General features: G+C 33.1%; 1 protein-coding gene across 1 annotated transcript; it reads right to left on the minus strand.

Moving 5' to 3' along the window:
- Window positions 1-1,662: 1,662 nt before the first annotated feature.
- Window positions 1,663-12,893, minus strand: LOC127700940 (uncharacterized). Its single transcript, XM_052204676.1, has 5 exons — window positions 12,775-12,893; window positions 7,953-8,090; window positions 5,414-5,503; window positions 2,589-2,712; window positions 1,663-1,928 (listed from the first exon to the last, which is right to left on the minus strand). The coding sequence occupies exons 1-5, from the start codon at window positions 12,880-12,882 to the stop codon at window positions 1,726-1,728; spliced, it is 663 nt and encodes a 220-aa protein (XP_052060636.1). The 5' UTR covers window positions 12,883-12,893; the 3' UTR covers window positions 1,663-1,725.
- Window positions 12,894-17,897: the final 5,004 nt, after the last annotated feature.

Raw genomic sequence — 17,897 nt, forward strand, 5'->3', positions numbered from 1 at the left:
GGAATCTCTAACAAATTATATGGACCGTCAAAGGATCACATATTTTGCTAGATTAGACTCTCTACCTGGTACAAGATATTGCAAAATGATTTTTACCGAACTTAAGTTATTAAAAAATGAATATTTTAATCATATAAATGGCATATTCCAGTCCACTGGACTGGACCATTATATACATGGAAACGTTAATATAAAAACATTTAATAAGTTTTTTGGTATTGACGCTTGTAATAAGCTGAAGTCCGAAATTCTAGAAAAGCGAAGCCTAGGTGATTACCGTTCATTTTATGTCACACAAGCACGACAATCGTATTTATCAAATGTAGACGATTTTTGGGCCTCTCGTCTTAAATTTCTGGCTAGAACGAATTGTCTTCCATTGAATGCTGTTTTATTCCGCATGAAATTGAAAGATAGCAATGCATGTTAAACGTGTTGTACTGAAGAATCCGTTTTACATATACTGTTAGAATGCCAAGCATATACTGATATTCGAGAACGTTTCCTTTCTGATTTGCACGATTTCCTTCTTAATGGAGGAACCGGCGTGTTTTTCTCAGAGTTGCCTCGTTTTAATAAACTTCAATTTATTATCGGAGACATAGTTTTTTTGTTCGGTGATGATATCGGAAAAAAGGTTGATGAAATGGGAAAACAATATCTAACCTCACTCATTAAAGCTCGCAATGAGTTGTTGCATGTTAATGTCTAAATTATTTAAATGTATGAAAGTTTGAAATTGTTTCAAGTTTATGTGAATATGCATGTATTTTTAGAAAAAGTCTATGTATATATGTGTAATCTTTTTAAAATGTCGCAACGTACTTTTACGGTTTCTTTTATTCACTTTTATAATTTTTATTACCAAATGTTGGGTTTTAAAAGAAATTGTTTGACGAATATATTGACATTTTTAATGATAGTGATGTTTTTATTTATGTACACTGTATTTATAATATTTATAGTTTGTATGACGCAAACACTAATACCCTGTTGGTGTTTGCCCCCGATGTAAAGGGGTAGTTTCTCAATAAATATATATATATATATATATATATAGGAGTCCCTCTTTCAAAATTGACCTGAAATGGACTTGGCTATTATTTATAGGAGTCCCTCTTTCAAAGTTGACCTGAAATGGACTTGGCTATTATTTATAGGAGTCCCTATTTCAAAGTTGACCTTAGATAGACTTGGCTATTATTTATAGCTAATATAGCTCTTCACGAATTTCGATACTTATACATCAACTGTTTGGCTTTGTTCCTGATGAAGGTAAATCAAATATTTGGCTTTGAGGGTTCCTGATGAAGGTAAATCCAGAAAAAAACGATTCGCATACACTTTATAAAGTGTTATTTTCATTTCTATTTATATATATGCATTCAGAGATGAGAGATCGAACACAAACGAACCTTCGAACCAATGAGAATTCTGCATGATCGTCGAGTTCAGCTACAATCAAGTCCCATTATTTGATGATTTTTAACTTATTTTCTTCCTGAATCTGCTAGAAATGTTTGCCACTAGACTTGTAAGTTATGATATAATAAGACGTGCGAACAAAAACATTCTGTTACCGTATGCCAGTGATGTGATACGCACTTTTTGAATCGTCAATAATAAAGATAAACGTATTTTGTAATTGATCATCTCGATATTACTAAATTAAAATCTGATTCAAAATAAAATATGAAAAATAAATCACAAACGTTTGATATCATTTCATATTAGACAATATGATCCATAGAAGTATTCAGTATTTGTCACACATGTTGTTTGTAAAATGGTGTAAAAAGTAGTTGAGAGGCATGTTGTTTCTATTCTGTAAGATTCCCACACTGGTAGACAGACAGCTCTCTTTAAGATGACTTTGATCTTTCTTTTCCCTTTGCCAACGCCTGCTGAATTTCCTAAAAACTTCACATCTGAAAGTATTATATACAGAGAATATCATATAGCTGTTTTCAATATCAAACCCGTATCAACACATATCATCCAAAGAACTCTGTAAGGTACGCATATCTTTCAAAAGAGATTCACTTGCATATATCTCCTCAGGTTTGCACGTTCTTGATGAAAGTAAATCCAGCAAAGGTCTACGGACTTTCGACTTAAGCAGGCGAGGTGTTTTTGCGAGCCCGATCTTGTTACTGATAAGAATTTCTTTTAGATAATTTACTAGTTTTATATTTAAATATAAATTTTCTGCTTTGTAACAGTGAAATAATGTTTTGGGTATTTAGGAATTGACAATTTCTGTACGATTTTCAAACGTAAGTCGTTTCTCATGACAGGAAATATTAATACAGAAACGTTTGACCTTTCGGGAAACAGAGTTCATCACGGTGGAATTCATTGGTGCTCGTTTTTGCGGGTTTTTTGTTTTGTTTGCCATAGAATGTAACCCTTTGTTATTTTAAAATTCTCCGTTTTTAACATAGTTTCGTGAAGCTCTTTCAGTTGTTAGTATCATCTCTCAATATATATATATATATATGACCATCTTCGCCTCACAAGGTTCCGATCCCGAGAAGAGGATGGAACCGAATCGTAATATTGGTTAGTGAACAATGTATTTGACCTACCTTCTTGGAAAATATTTGTGCACATCAATAGTTCTAGGAACTGAATATTTCTATCCTCACATATTCGTTTGACCGTCCCTATGCTGTTATAATGATCATATTGAGTAACTCTGTATAAACATTTCTGAAAAAAAGAGTTACAGATATCCTATACATCAAATAAAAGGTGAGAACACTGACGTTCTTCTATTAATTAGTACATGTTGTTATTCTGATTAAAAAGTATTCTGTCGGGTAACGAATAACAATTTGTAGAAAGACTTTACCAGTTGAATATACAGTTGGAATTATTTCTAATCCCCTACATAACTAACCATCAGAATCTGTTTTAGAACTGTCTAAACTGTTCTAATATAGAACTGTCAAGGTCTGTTCAAGGGTCGAACTATCAAAAACATTTCAAGGATAGAACTGTCTAAAATGGTTCTAGTGAAGATAAGCATATATATGTTCTTAAGGTGTCAGGCGAACTATTTTTCTGAAATGTTTCAGGTATTTTGTTGCTTAAATATTTCGTCTGGGACATACGTGGGCATGTTTTCCGGAAAACATGTCGTGAAACAATTTGTATCATATGTTTAAGTGCTAAGTACCAATCTGATGAATCAAGACATTTGTATAATCTGTTTAAGTGCTAAGTGCTGATCTAATGAGACAAGCCATGTGTATCATATGTTTAAATGCTAAGTGCTGATCTAATGAGCATGCTGAGACAAGCCATGTGTATCATATGGTTAAGTGCTGAGTACCAATCTGATGAGTCAAGACATTTGTATAATATGTTTAAGTGCTAAGTACTGATCTAATGAGACAAGCCATGTGTATCATATGTTTAAGTGCTAAGTGCCGATCTGATGAGTAAAGCCATTGGTATCATATTTGAAACCGCTAAGTACTGATCTATTGAGACAAGCCATTTGTATCATATGTTTAAGTGCTAAGTACCGATATAACGAGTCAAGCCATGTGTATCATATGTAAGTGCTATGTACCGATCTGATGAGTCAAGCCATGTGTATCATATGTTTAGGTGCTAAGTACCGATCTGATGAGTCAAGTCATTTGCTTCATATGTTTTTAATTTACTTTTGTTCCTATGTTGTGCTGTAGGTATTCAAAGATGCAATATATGGCTCGAGAAGTTGCAAAATGATAATTTATAGTCATGCCATTTTAGTGCGGTAGTGTCATATAAATGTTCCATTTTCCTTTTTTTTAGTAGTTTGAAGCAGGAGACCATTACTTTAGTTTTTTTCACTTAATTGATTTTTATATTTGTTCCGGACCATATGAATATTTGGATCATATGTGTATACTCATATGATCCGATCATACTCGTATGTCAAAAACATATTGTGTTTCGTAAGTTATCTTGTGAGTAACTTTATTTGTATGTACCATGTAACAATGCTTTCCATTTGGTTGAATAAGTCGCAATTTCATTTTAGAAACTGTTAATGTATGACACCTTGAATGCAACGTTCATCGTATTAAATACCCGGACCATATGAGTATATACGACTATGGTTATGCACATACTAATATGGTCCGGAACATTAACATCAATAACTTACTGCTGCCTCTTACTTATCCAAAAATACCTACAACCAACATGTAGCAAAATATCCGGTTGTTGTAAAATTTTAAATCTATTCAAAAGTATAATTATATCTTAATTAATTAAAGGGTCTTTAGCTGTCAAATTCATGTTCACCGATTTGACTCAAATTCTCATATTTGATTTATAACATACTAAAACGTATATCCAAATTATAAAAAGTCTAAAATAAACAATTTACAATGCATGGGTTCGATAATAGTATCAGCATTTTGTGTGTATTTTAGTCTAGACGACATCTAATTAACCATCGATGTGACCCCGAAGACTTCCGACGGTCATATTACCCAATAAAAACATATATATATATAAATAAATAGGTACGAACTTGTGCAGTTGGATTTTTCTAGGTCTGTTTGATTTCATATTATAGGTTAAACATATTTGTTAATCATCGTTTTTACCTGAATAAGAATGAGTTTTTGTGGATCGAATCAGTCAATCAAATGGTTTACCCTTGTTTCACTTTCAATGTTGACATTCTTTTCCTTTTAATAATTGAACACGCCTAATTCATGCGTAACCAGCTAAGGGGGTTAAATGGAAGGTCACATGAATACGGATTATTTGTCTCTGTTATACCCGATACCATAAGGACTTGTCTGCAGGTCTGATAATTATATACCTCCTTTCATCACAGAACTCTTACCCTAAGTGTTAAATAGTAGAGGACACATTTTTTCCGATATGTGCCTGGCTAACATGTAGAAAAGTCGCTATGCATGAAAAAAAAGTTTCTCAACAAATAAATGTGGGTAAAACTCACAGGGTGTTGGATAGTAGGGATACACACGCGGTTTTTTTCTTCAAGAAATGCCGGTAGAATGTAAGAGCTATATCTCTAACATAAACAAAAGTGGTTATTCGTGATCAAATTCTCAAAATAACGTTTTAAATTAACTTATTCAGATTAAAAAAAGTCCGAAACCCACACCATCCATCCAAAACTAAAAAGAACAAAACCAATAAAAAACCAAAAACAAGAAAAGCATACAAGCAAACACGCAAACGAACAGAACAAACCTTGATATATTTGTTGGACATTTACTAAATTGCCGTTTTAAGAGTAACTCTGCTGCACTAATTCACTTAAAATGCAACTATTTGAGTTTTTATCACAAGCCTTTATTATTACCTGTAATTGTCCAGTTATTATTACCTGTAATTGTCCAGTTATTATTACCTGTTATTGTCCAGTTATTATTACCTGTAATTGTCCAGTTATCCTGTCCTTTTCAGTATATTTGTACATCAGACAAACATCGTGTGGTTGCTTCATCACTATCACTTTTAAGTCCTTAAAAACAAAATATAGACATGGATCGGTGGTACATAAAGGTATGAAGTCTATATGAAGATACTATGAAAGTTGTAATTATATTTTTTGTATGCTATTATTTTTATGACTCATAAATATCATAGAGGTTTTGTCAAGATTGTAGTTACTGGTATCCATTTTGGGGTTTCATTGTTGCCAAACTAACAGCTTTTATAAAAATATTTTATATCTGGAATCATTGCCATCAGCTACACTTAAGACCACAGGTCATATAAACGTCCAATGGTTTCAATACATTCTATAGCATATCTCTATAACATTCATTTCTTAAATTCTTTGCTAATCTAAGAATTGCCACAGGCAAAGTTTAATGATTTTTGGCTATTGTTTATTTGTCCCTTAATTTACATTGGCGATTCATGTACGTTTTCATGTTCTTAATACAACCATTGACCTTCGACTTACTGGGTTTGAGCGTTTCGATGAAGGAAAAGCCAGACAAGCTCTTCGGATGCACCAATTTTATAAGGTTTTCTTTTCATTTACTGAATCTTAAATCAGATTTTCTTGAGACTTTTTCTCATTACAATAAAGCGTATATTGTCAATTTTTACTAAATCTTTCGTCTATTTCTGATGAGGTTAAAGTCCATATTGTCAATACTTACTACATCTTTGACCCTGTTCTCATGCGACTAAAGCCCATATTTTCAATACTTACTGGATATTTCATCTGCTTCTCAAGAGACTAAGGCCCATGTATTCAATACTTACTTGATATCTCATCTGTTTCTCCTTAGACTAAATCCAATATTGTCAATACTTACTGGACATCTCAACTGTTTCTTCTTAGACTAAAGCCCATATTTTCGATACTTACTGGATATCTCATCTGTTTCTCAAGAGACTAAATCCCGTGTATTCAATACTTACTTGATATTTCATCTGTTTCTCCTGAGACTAAAGCCCATTTTGTCAACACTGACTGGATATCTCAACTGTTTCTCAAGAGACTAAAGCCCATATTGTCAATACTTTCTGGATATCTCAACTGTTTCTGCTTAGACTAAAGCCCATATTTTCGATACTTTCTCGATATCTCATATGTTTCTCAGGATACTAAATCCCATGTATTCAACACTTACTTGATATGTCATCTGTTTCTCCTGAGACTAAAGCCCATATTGTCAATACTGACTGGATATCGCAACTGTTTATCAAGAGACTAAAGCCCATATTTTCAATACTTACTGGGATATCTCATCTGTTTCTCCTGAGACTAAAGCCCATATTTCTAATACTTACTGGATATCTCAACTGTTTCTCCTGAGACTAAATCCAATATTGTCAATACTTACTTGATATCTCAACTGTTTCTCCTGAGACTTAAGTCCATATTTTCAATACTTACAGGATATCTCAACTGTTTCTCCTAAGACTAAAGCCCATATATCCAATACTAACTGGATATCTGAACTGTTTCTCCTGAAACTAAATCCAATATTTTCAATACTTACTGGATATCTCAACTGTTTCTCCTTAGGCTAAGGCCTATATTGTCAATACTGGCTGGATATCTCAACTGTTTCTCCTTAGACTAAGGCCTATAATGGCAATACTGACTGGATATCTCAACTGTTTCTCAAGAGACTAAAGACAATATTGTCAATACTGGCTGGATATCTCAACTGTTTCTCCTGAAACTAAAGCTTATATTGTCAATACTGACTGGATATCTCAACTGTTTCTCAAGAGACTAAAGCCCATATTTCCAATACTAACTGAATATTTCAACTGTTTCTCCTGAGACTAAAGCCCATATTTCCAATACTTAAGGATATCTCAACTGTTTCTTCTGAGACTAAATCCAATATTGTCAATACTTACTGGATATCTCAACTGTCTCTCCTGAGACTAAAGCCCATATTGTCAATATTGACTGGATATCTCAACTGTTTCTCGTGAGACTAAGGCCCATATTGTCAATACTGATTGGATATCTCAACTGTTTCTCCTTAGACTAAAGCCCATATTTCCAATACTTACTGGATATCTCACTGTTTCTCCTGAGACTAAAGCCTATATTGTTAATATTTACAGAACCTTTGACCTTGATCTCATGCGACTAAAGTCCAATTTGGCAATACTTTTTGGATATCTCATTTGTTTCTTCAGAGACTAAATTTCATATTTTCAACAATTACTGGATATCTCATCTGCTTCTCATGAGACTAAAGCCCATATTGTCAATACTTACTGGATATATCAACTGTTTCTCCTTAGTCTAAAGCCCATATTTTCAATACTAACTGGATATCACATCTGTTTCTCCTGAGACTAAAGCTCATGTATTCAATACTTACTGAGTATCTCATCTGTTCTCTTGAGACCAAAGCTGATATTTTCAATGCTTACTGGATATCTCATCAGTTACTTCTGAGACTAAAGATTATATTGTCAAAACTTACTAAGTCTTTCATATAATAAATGGTCTGATGGTCACCACTATTGGTTGTCAATTCAACTTCTTGTAATTTATCATCTTCGTGCACAGTTGTGGTCAATAGGCTGGAATTTCTATTGATTTTTACATTGTCATGTATAATCTATAACAAAAAACTGGTATTCTTATTGTTAAAACTAAATAGTTCTTTGTCATACAGACTGCGTAATTTGCATAATGCAATATATGTAAAGCACATAATTTCAGAAAAATTAATTCTTATTGATATAGTAATATACATATAACGAGAAGGCAAATACATATTTGCAAAGCAATACACACTTGAGGATACTTATTGATACAATATACTGTAGTCATATTATTAGAGTTAGGGTTTAGAATTATAATATTTAGTGTTTATTAAAAATATGTGTGTGTGTGGTGTAAAAATACCGCCCGGTGTCTGAGTGAACAGTACTATCGGGAAACGCCGAGGCACCGTCAAGAGGAGATTACATAAGAGCGTTTGAAAGTGTAAGAGAAAAGAGAGTTTTTGCGGTAGTAAAAAGTAAAATCACAAAAATACTGAACTCCGAGGAAAATTCAAAACGGAAAGTCCCTAATCAAATGGCAAAATCAAATGATAAAACACACCAAACGAATGGACAACAACTGTCATATTCCATGTCATAGTAAAGAGATGCATTATAGTTGGTGCTAAAACCAAAAGTATAAAGAACTAGATTTTTCTTTTATTTATGAATGGGAATGAAAGTATATGAATACATGTACATATTGTTACGCTATTTGGAAGTAATAACATCAGAACTAGATATTGTGTTTGTTGTTTATATTTAATATGGATTTTACATAGATTCGCTACCAAATAAAAATCATGTCATTATCATCAGTCAACCCAATAAGATGGACATGCTACAAATGGCGACAGCGGTGGAATAGCTACATTCAAAATGGAATTTGGAAACTATTTTGGTAGGTTATCTAACTTAAATGGTGATTTTATTTCAAATAATGGAAGACATGGAATCAAGTATAACCAATAATAAGACATATCCTATGTATTCAACCAATGAGGGAACAAGTGATCCAATGCAATATAATTATTCTCCAAAGAGATATACGGAAGATAATGCAGGAAATCTTCATCCTCAACAGCAGATTCGTAGCAATTTTCCATCAGAGGAGAGAACCAACGTGTCTTTGGAACCTCGTTTTGGTGGTCTGGCGGTTCCCCGGCATTCAAATCAACACCGCCAGGTAATGACTGGTGGTTAGACTCAAACTTCCACGATGAAATGGAAAGATGAACATTTGATTGCTAGTACTCCAAAGTCGATGAAGTTTAATTTGAAATCTAATACTTTTCGTACTGACCGATGATGGAAAAAATTAATTCTTGGATGAACTGGGTTACTTTTAAGCGTTTTGCTAGTATTTATAAGGTTTGCTCTCACAATTCCATATCACGATCTTACAACAGAACGCGATCCTGCTAATTATGGCACTGATGATAACATTCTTGATTACACTGATCATCAAAATCCTGATGGACGAGACGTCAACATATTTAAATAAACAGAAAATATCAACTTTGAAAGAGTTTCAAGAACCATATTGGGTACGTCAAAAACGTTAACATAAAGATGATTCGCATATGCGCGATAAAACAAATTCGAACCGGAACTGCTATTCATTCCCGATATTTACATTACCTAGAAGTTCTTAAACCCAAGCAAAGCGAACATTTATTGGTAGAGGGAAACCATTTTGGTAGATTTTCTGCGTTATTTTGAAAACATTGCAAAATTAAATTGTTGTAAACGACTGGAGTTCATGACAACGTTAAGAGGTCAAGCAGGGACATGTACGCCTGGTCAATCATATGATGTACAAACAAGTCGTTTAATTGATAGTATGGAACTACGATTTGGGCATTCTTACATAAAAGAATGAAGCAAGGTTGGGAGGACGAATACTAGGATAATTGTTCAGAGATTTGGGGCAATCAATTAAAGATTTTTATGGACGTTTATTTCCACCTAACTACGAAGTTGTGCGGGAAAACTGAATTCGAACATTGGAATGTTATGCGACTGTCATACAAGTGATAGGTTTAGCTAGCTATAAAACCAGGTTTAATCCACCATTTTCTACATGAGAAAATGTTTGTACCAAGTCAGGAATATGACAGTTATTATCCATTTGTTTGATGTGTTTGAGCTTTTGAATTTGCCATTAGATTACGGACTTTCCGTTTTGAGTTTTCCTAGGAGTTTGGTATTTTTGACATTTTACTTTTTTCTTGATGCCTGTCGAGAATCTGAAGATTTTAGGATGGTCATAAGACGTACTAAGCTAAAGACACTATAGGAAGCAGCGACATGCAGGAAGAATGTATGCACATCGATGAACAGAATTCTATTAAGCTGGTTCGTAGATATGTTTACGAAGTTGATAAAGAAAACAAAATACGGATGAAAAGTGTAAATTTTCCACCTTGCAGTTACTGTGACAACAAGAGTCATAAAGTTGAAAGGTGCTTGAAAAAGTAAGAGTTCCAGAAGATGAAGCCCGACAGTGTCCAATAACACTGTTCGACGGAGGGATGGCACCGGGCATCGGTCGGAGCAGTAGGCCATGTCTCGACCGGCGGTTCAAAACGGCCTAGCAAAAGTAAATGAGAGTGTATCCTTGATACTTCAAAGATGTCAAGTAGCACTCAAACTTGTTTTGAGGACATTGATGGTAGGAACATGGCTCACTTGCAATTGTTGAACGTCTGTTTAACGAATAATCGACCAGAAAATATCTCCTAAATGTCGTCTTTTACAAGTAGAACAAAGTGATAATGCATCTTATCTAAGGGAGGTTAACAATGAGAAGAAATCATAGTCTTCAGAATTTCAGAATAGTGAGAAAGGTGATTCGAACATCGAACTGAATGATGTAACATTCTTAACAAATGTTAATGGAAAAGCTGATATGGTTGTTGACGGTTAACCTGGAGGACCTTCAATTACATGGAAAAAAGATACCGGGGCTAGAATAGCCTTTATAACAGAAACATTCTACCGATAGCAGACCTTTGCTACGCCTAATGAAAAAAAAAATCAAATTCGCAAAAAGAAGAAGTTTAAATGTGTTAAGAATTGCAGTTTTAACTTTTTCTTGTGATGAATTTTGTGTCATTTTCGTATTATTGCTGGGGGATCAAGTTTTTGTAGGAAAGGACTTTTAACGTGTTTTCGTTGCCACTAGGATTGACACACTTTTTTTTCTGTTAGATAAGTGACAGGAAAACAATGTTAACACTCTATATAGAAGAGTGATTTCATTAGACAATAATGGTACCTGCTTAACATGAAGTAGTAGTAAAATAGGGACTGACAATAAAGGTTTTGCTTGTTCACTTCATAAATATCAATGACAAAGTTGAGGTGAGCATGATAATGTTGGCGTTTGTCACATTGACGGGAAAAGATACAAGACCGATGCACAGTTACCACAATATGGATGGAAGTTAATAAAACAAGAAGAGACTGTTCGATTTTGGAAGACGTTAATGCAATACCAAGAGGTATTTGCAAATCCTAATGGAAAATCAGAACCCCTGCAAGAGTACCATCATTCCAGAAGCAAATTTTAGAAAATAAACTAGAGCATTTACAGAAGAAAAGCATCATATAAAATCTTGTAATTTCATGGTCCGCTATCATTGTACAAAAAAGACTCATCAATGCGGCTATGTGTAGATTACCAGAATTTCAATGAAACGAACACAACAGATGCGTATCCCATATCGATGTTTGAGAATAACGTGGATGCTTTGTGTGGATCTTAGTGATTTTCATCACTGACTTGGATATTGATTATCAGTAAATACCAATCAAATCTAGTGACAAGGAACAAACGACTGCGTTTTCAACCCCAAATGTTGGACTTTATCAGTATACATCAATGCCATTCGAACTATGTAATGCGTCATCAACATGCAGAGTTAAAGGACTTCATGGGCATATTGTTGTGCTATATCTTAAAGATATTATTGTGCATGGAAAATCATTTGATGAATTTGTGTATGTGCTTTTATTATCGCCGTATTTAATAGTAACATTTTGAAATATGAATTTCAATTTGTAGGTGGAGGGAATTGCAGTCATTTTAATAGAGTTAGTTTTCGGAACAATCATATTAAGTGTTTGTTAAAGATATCCGTGTGTATGGCGTAACGATACCGCCCGGTGTCAACTGAGTGAACGGTACTATCGCGAACCACAGAGGAGAGTATATAAGAGCACGAGAGAAGAGAATATGTAGTTTTTAAGAGATGCATAAGAGTTGGTGTTAAAACTAAAAGTAGAAATAACTAGATGCTTTGTTTATTTACGAATGGGAATGAAAATATATCAATATATGTACATATTGTAACATTAGTTGGAAGTTATACAATAATGTACTTTTAGTTGTTTATATCTAAAATGGGTTTAACATAGATTTGCTACCAAATAAAAATCATGTCATAGTCATCAGTCAACCCTATAACATTAACACGCCACAATACCTAATATGACAAGGTACATATTTGCAGAGGAATAACCGCCAGTGGCTACTTATTGATATAGCAATCAAAATTCAGCGTCCTGATTTTTTATAAAACAATCAACGATCTGCGACAGGCACATATAGAAACGTTGTGGGATTTAGAGAGCTCAACTCTTCCTTAACTGATTTTTTTTCTTGAATTGGTTTAAGACAAGTATTAGGTGAATAGAAGCAATGAAATCGATAGAATAAACATGTGATTCGAAATAACCTGAACGTCTTACCGATAATTCATCTTCTCTGCTTTCGTAGCTACTACTATCATAAGAATCATCACCATTAAGCGTATGTATAAAAATGATCAGATATATCAGTAAAATTCTTCCTTTCATTTTTATCAGACAGACCTGTGAAAGAAATAATCAATTATATTAAATGAAATAATAATCATTATTTGGTATGTTTACAATTGCCAAAAAAACACTTCAATCGTACACTTTAATGAAAAATGAAAGAATGATATATACTTATTTATGTAAACTATAGAGGCGCCATCCTTGTTGTCAATGTAATAAATATGTCAAAATTGATACATGATATAAATAGTCCTTTCACACGCAGTTATGGTAAAATTAAATATGAATCTACAAACATCACTGTATTCGACATCTTTAAGGAAGATGTAATAATGGCTGTGGATATTCATCATATCTAAATATTAAAGAAATTCACAAAGCGTGGTTTATCTTGAAGAATACCAAAAAAGGCAGTTACATATTGAGTGGACAAATGAAAAACAACGCCATGACAAAAAAAAGACGAGACGTTATTAATAAGACAACAGGCTAAAATCAATACAGAGGAAAAAATTCTTCAGAAGGATCAACAGTTCAATGACAACAGTAAAAAACAGAAGCAACATGAAATGTTCTAAAACATATTGTGTTCAATTCTTGTGTCGAGAAAGTGTATTACTAAAGGATAATGCCTGTTGGTTAGGTTCATTACGATAAGACGTTGACAATCTCTGATTTAACTTATTACGATAAGACAAAAGGCAACCACTCATGAAAAGCATTACGATATGACATGAGGCAACCACTCACTAAAATCATTATAATATGACATAAATATGACACAAAGCAACCACTGACAAAAATCAATATAATAATACATAAAGCAATCACAGACTAAAAGCATAACGATATGACACAATGCAACCACTGACGCAAGACTACAAGCATAACGATATGACATAAAGCAACCACTGACGAAAATCATTACAATATGTCATGAGACAATCACAGACTAAAAGCATAACGATATGACATAAAGCAACACCTGACGAAAACCATTACAATATGTCAAGAGACAATCACAGACTAAAAGCATAACGATATGACATAAAGCAACACCTGACGAAAACCATTACAATATGTCATGAGACAATCACAGGCTAAAAGCATAACGATATGACATAAAGCAACACCTGACGAAAACCATTACAATATGTCATGAGACAATCACAGACTAAAAGCATAACGATATGACAAAAAGCAACACCTGACGAAAACCATTACAATATGTCATGAGACAATCACAGAATAAAAGCATAACGATATGACAAAAAGCAACCACTGACGATAATCATTACAATATGACATAAGGCCATCACTCACTAAAATTATTTCAATATGACATAAAGCAACCACTGACGAAAATCATTACAATATGACATAAAGCAACCACTGACGAAAATCATTATAATATGACATAGAGCAACCATTGACGAAAACCATTAAGTATGACATAAAGCAACCACAGACGAAAACCATTACAATAAGACATTAAGCAAACACTGACGAAAATTTACAATATCACATAAGGCCACCACTCATTTAAATCATTACAATTTGACATAAAGCCATCACTCACTAAAATCATTACAATATGACATAAGGCCATCACTCATTAAGGCTTTTGACATGATTATGTAGCGGAGTAAACTATATATTTTCTTAAGATTTACTCTCACTGGTTAAATCTAGATCAGTGGACAACGAAAGGTTGAATATAACAGACAATAATGATCTCAGGAAAAACACCTAACTTTAAAACAACGGTATAAAATTTAACAAAACCACAAGTTTAAGGTTGCACTTTGTAAATACAGCTGTTTCTCAAACCACGCCTCTTTTGGGGAGATATATAATATTCATAGATATTTAGTTTTGTTTATGTACTGGTTCCCAGATAGGATCTCTATGTTTCATCTCATAGAGACATAACTTGGGAATGTTACCAGTATAAAAACATAGGGTTGCGGTGAAAATTGAATTCTGAAGTAGGCCCAAAGTGAATGTAGGGGTAGTACAGAATTTTAGTATAAGTTTAAACTCTACCAAGTTCGGGGCATATACATGTTGAAAATATGCCGCACAGCCCTATGTTTGACCTTTGAATAAAGTAGTAGTGCATATCAACTTTCCATTCTAGGATATAATTTTTTACGAAACTTCATTGTAAAAGTGGCACAGTTTTAGCCGCAACGGGAGTTCTAATGGGAAATTGCATTGTCTATATTTACAGAAATGCAACCTTAATAAAATTGAGAATGGAAATGGGGAATGTGCCAAAGAGACAACAACCCGACCATAGAACAGACAACAGCAGAAGGTCACCAACAGGTCCTCAACGCAGCGAGAAACTCCCGCACCCGGAGGCGCCCCCCAAAACATGTTTGGTATGAACTATTCACTAACAGCTTGAATGGTCTAAATTCTAAAATATCTTTGCAAAAACTTCATAAAATGGGATTTTAACATTGTCATTTTCCGGTCAAGGTTTTGAGTAATCGAATAGACTAAGATTTGTCCACTATCTACATGAAAGTCTGAATGAGGGGTCTTTATTTCTGTACATTAAATTAATAATTTGCCCAGTATATTCTTGTTCATTTATATTTTAACACCCCATTCTATTGTCTGTTTTTTTTTGTCAATGTTTCCCTATTCTTTATTTTTTTTCATTTTTTTTTCTCCAGTCTTTATTTCTTGTGTCCACTTTTCTCGTCTACATTTGGAAATGCAAATTTGTTTGATGTAAGTGACTACATGTTATTTGTTTAAAGGGCAATGAATACAAATACAAAATGTCTTTTCAGGTCAGCAGAAAAATAAATATTTAAAATTATTGATATGTCGTAATTCTTACATCAAACAAAATTACATTTCCAAATGTAGAAGAGAAAAGTGGACACAAGAAATAAAGACTGGAGAAAAAAATGAAACAAATAAAGAATAGGGGAAAAAAATAAAAAAAACAGACAACAGAATGGGGTGCTAAAATGTAAAAGAAAAAGAATATAATGGGCAAATTATTAGCATGTGTTTTGGAAGGGAAATAACAACGAGGTCACATCCCCAAAGTGGCCAAAGTAGTAAACTAATTGAACAATGTATATTACATTATATTACTTATTTTCTTTTTTAAACATTTAGAAGATTAATATTTTATACCAGAAAATTTAGAATCTTTTTTAGAATAAAGTGAAGGAAAAAGTGTTAGATATACTTACATCGATCTGTACAGGGTTTATGAAATAAGATAAAAATTGGCGATCAATCATCTATTTAGTAATGAAATAATTAGAAAATTTACAATCAATAATTAACCATTTTGATGACATTATGATGCATTATAACGTTTTATAGAATACCTGTTATTTGTATTAAAGAATTTTTAAAGATGTATTGGTATAATAAATAATAACATGTAAATTATAACCTAGTAAACTACTTAAAGCGTTTCTCCGTTACATTCTTTTTATCAAAATACTCATATAGCCCAAGAATTGTCACATAATCTGTTTTTACATGTTAAAAGGAAAAATTTATATTTGCAAACTCTTAGATGGTCCGGGTACACAGTTATCGTCCTTTGATTTTCGTTGTCCACGAATATAGTCCCTAGTGTGGACAGTGTGTTACTTGTCGATTTTTTTTATACCCCTTCCGAATTTATTTCTCCATGTTTTATGACTCAAATAGTAAGTAGGGGGGTGAAATGACACTGTAAAAAAATTTGGGTCATGAATTTTAAAGTAAAGTAGTGATTTGGTCCAGCTGAAAAATGTTAAAAATTAGCACTTCGGAAGCTGTCAAAAGATTTGAAGACCCCCTTAGCATGAAATTGTCCATATTTTGAGTTAGAGCCGATGAAGTTTTCTATAATTTTGATATAATTTGTCCCAAAAGTAGTACAACACACTGTAAAAATATTATTGAGAAAGCGCAGGTGGGATTTTTTTAATTTCCATTTATTGTCTAAAAGAAATGCACTACGAAATAACTGTGTACTCGGACCTAAGAGGTGAAATCAGGAAATATAGAATCTGTACTTTGGCAACTTCCCTGAATGATTTGATGGTGTCAATTTATCAAATAGCATAAAACTAAAGGATTTAAACTTTTATTTGATAGAATTTCTGCAAAAATGACCAATTTTGGCATTTTATGGTCAAAATAAGCATTTCACAGCTTTTTCAATTTTGATGCATAAGTGGCATTCTGACTTTCTATCTGACAGGTTTTTATGTGTCAATATTTGTGTTTCTATGCTTCAATCCAGTTGTATTACTCATTTGTGAACTCTGACTCTACAGAAAAGAAGATTATCTCAGACAGTATGTGCAAAATGTGTTGTATATATGATCCTCGTCTAACGCCCTGTTTGGATCAAGTTAAATGTCAGGAGCTTGGAACATAAAAGTTGAAGTCCATTATAAAGACCTCACTAAATTTGTATAAAAAGCACTTAACAATGTCTTTTGTACCTGTTTTATGTCACATAATATCTTTCTTTTCTTCTGTAGGATAGCAAGTGGTTCAAATATAAGCCTGTTGACACTAAAATTGCATGCATGTTTTTCACTAAAAAGTGAAAAATCTTTGTATCAGACCATACTGTCTGCAAAAAAAGTTGAATGCAAGAGTCTTTTTGTGCTCAGATTTATTGTATCATGTCACCTGAGAATAGAAATGATAGAAAAGACACAAAATTTTATTTCATATAGCTTCAATATGCATTTTTAAATGTAAATAGGTGATACGGCCTAAATTGACCCTAAATTATTTTCAGTCTTACTTGGCCTAAGACCCTTTTGAACTAATGTGATATGTTATTTGTAAGTTTTCTTTCCATTTAAAGTACATTAAATACATATGTAAGGATTATTTATAACCAAAAAGCTTTACAAATTTAAAATTGCTGGAAAATATTACATCTTCATGTAAGGCCCCCCTTCATTGGAAAACCTCCATTTTTAGCCACAGGCTCATATAAATTTGACTTTTTAATAATTATGATAAGTCTGATAAATCAAATGAGTACTCTATTGCTTTTAATA

Source organism: Mytilus californianus, unplaced genomic scaffold, assembly GCF_021869535.1.
Source record: "Mytilus californianus isolate M0D057914Y unplaced genomic scaffold, xbMytCali1.0.p SCAF_5, whole genome shotgun sequence".
In the NCBI taxonomy this organism is placed as follows: Eukaryota; Metazoa; Mollusca; class Bivalvia; order Mytilida; family Mytilidae; genus Mytilus; species Mytilus californianus.

Bases quoted from the DNA above. Each gene is read 5' to 3' on its own strand.
- LOC127700940 (XM_052204676.1), bottom strand. From the start codon at position 12,882: ATGAAAGGAAGAATTTTACTGATATATCTGATCATTTTTATACATACG. The intron at 5,504-7,952 runs GTAAGTTTTGAC...TTTGTTTTTAAG, and splicing joins TTTATTATATGAAAGACTTA to GACTTAAAAGTGATAGTGAT. The intron at 2,713-5,413 runs GTAATAATAACT...TCTTTTTTTCAG, and splicing joins GGATAACTGGACAATTACAG to AAATGTTTATACAGAGTTAC.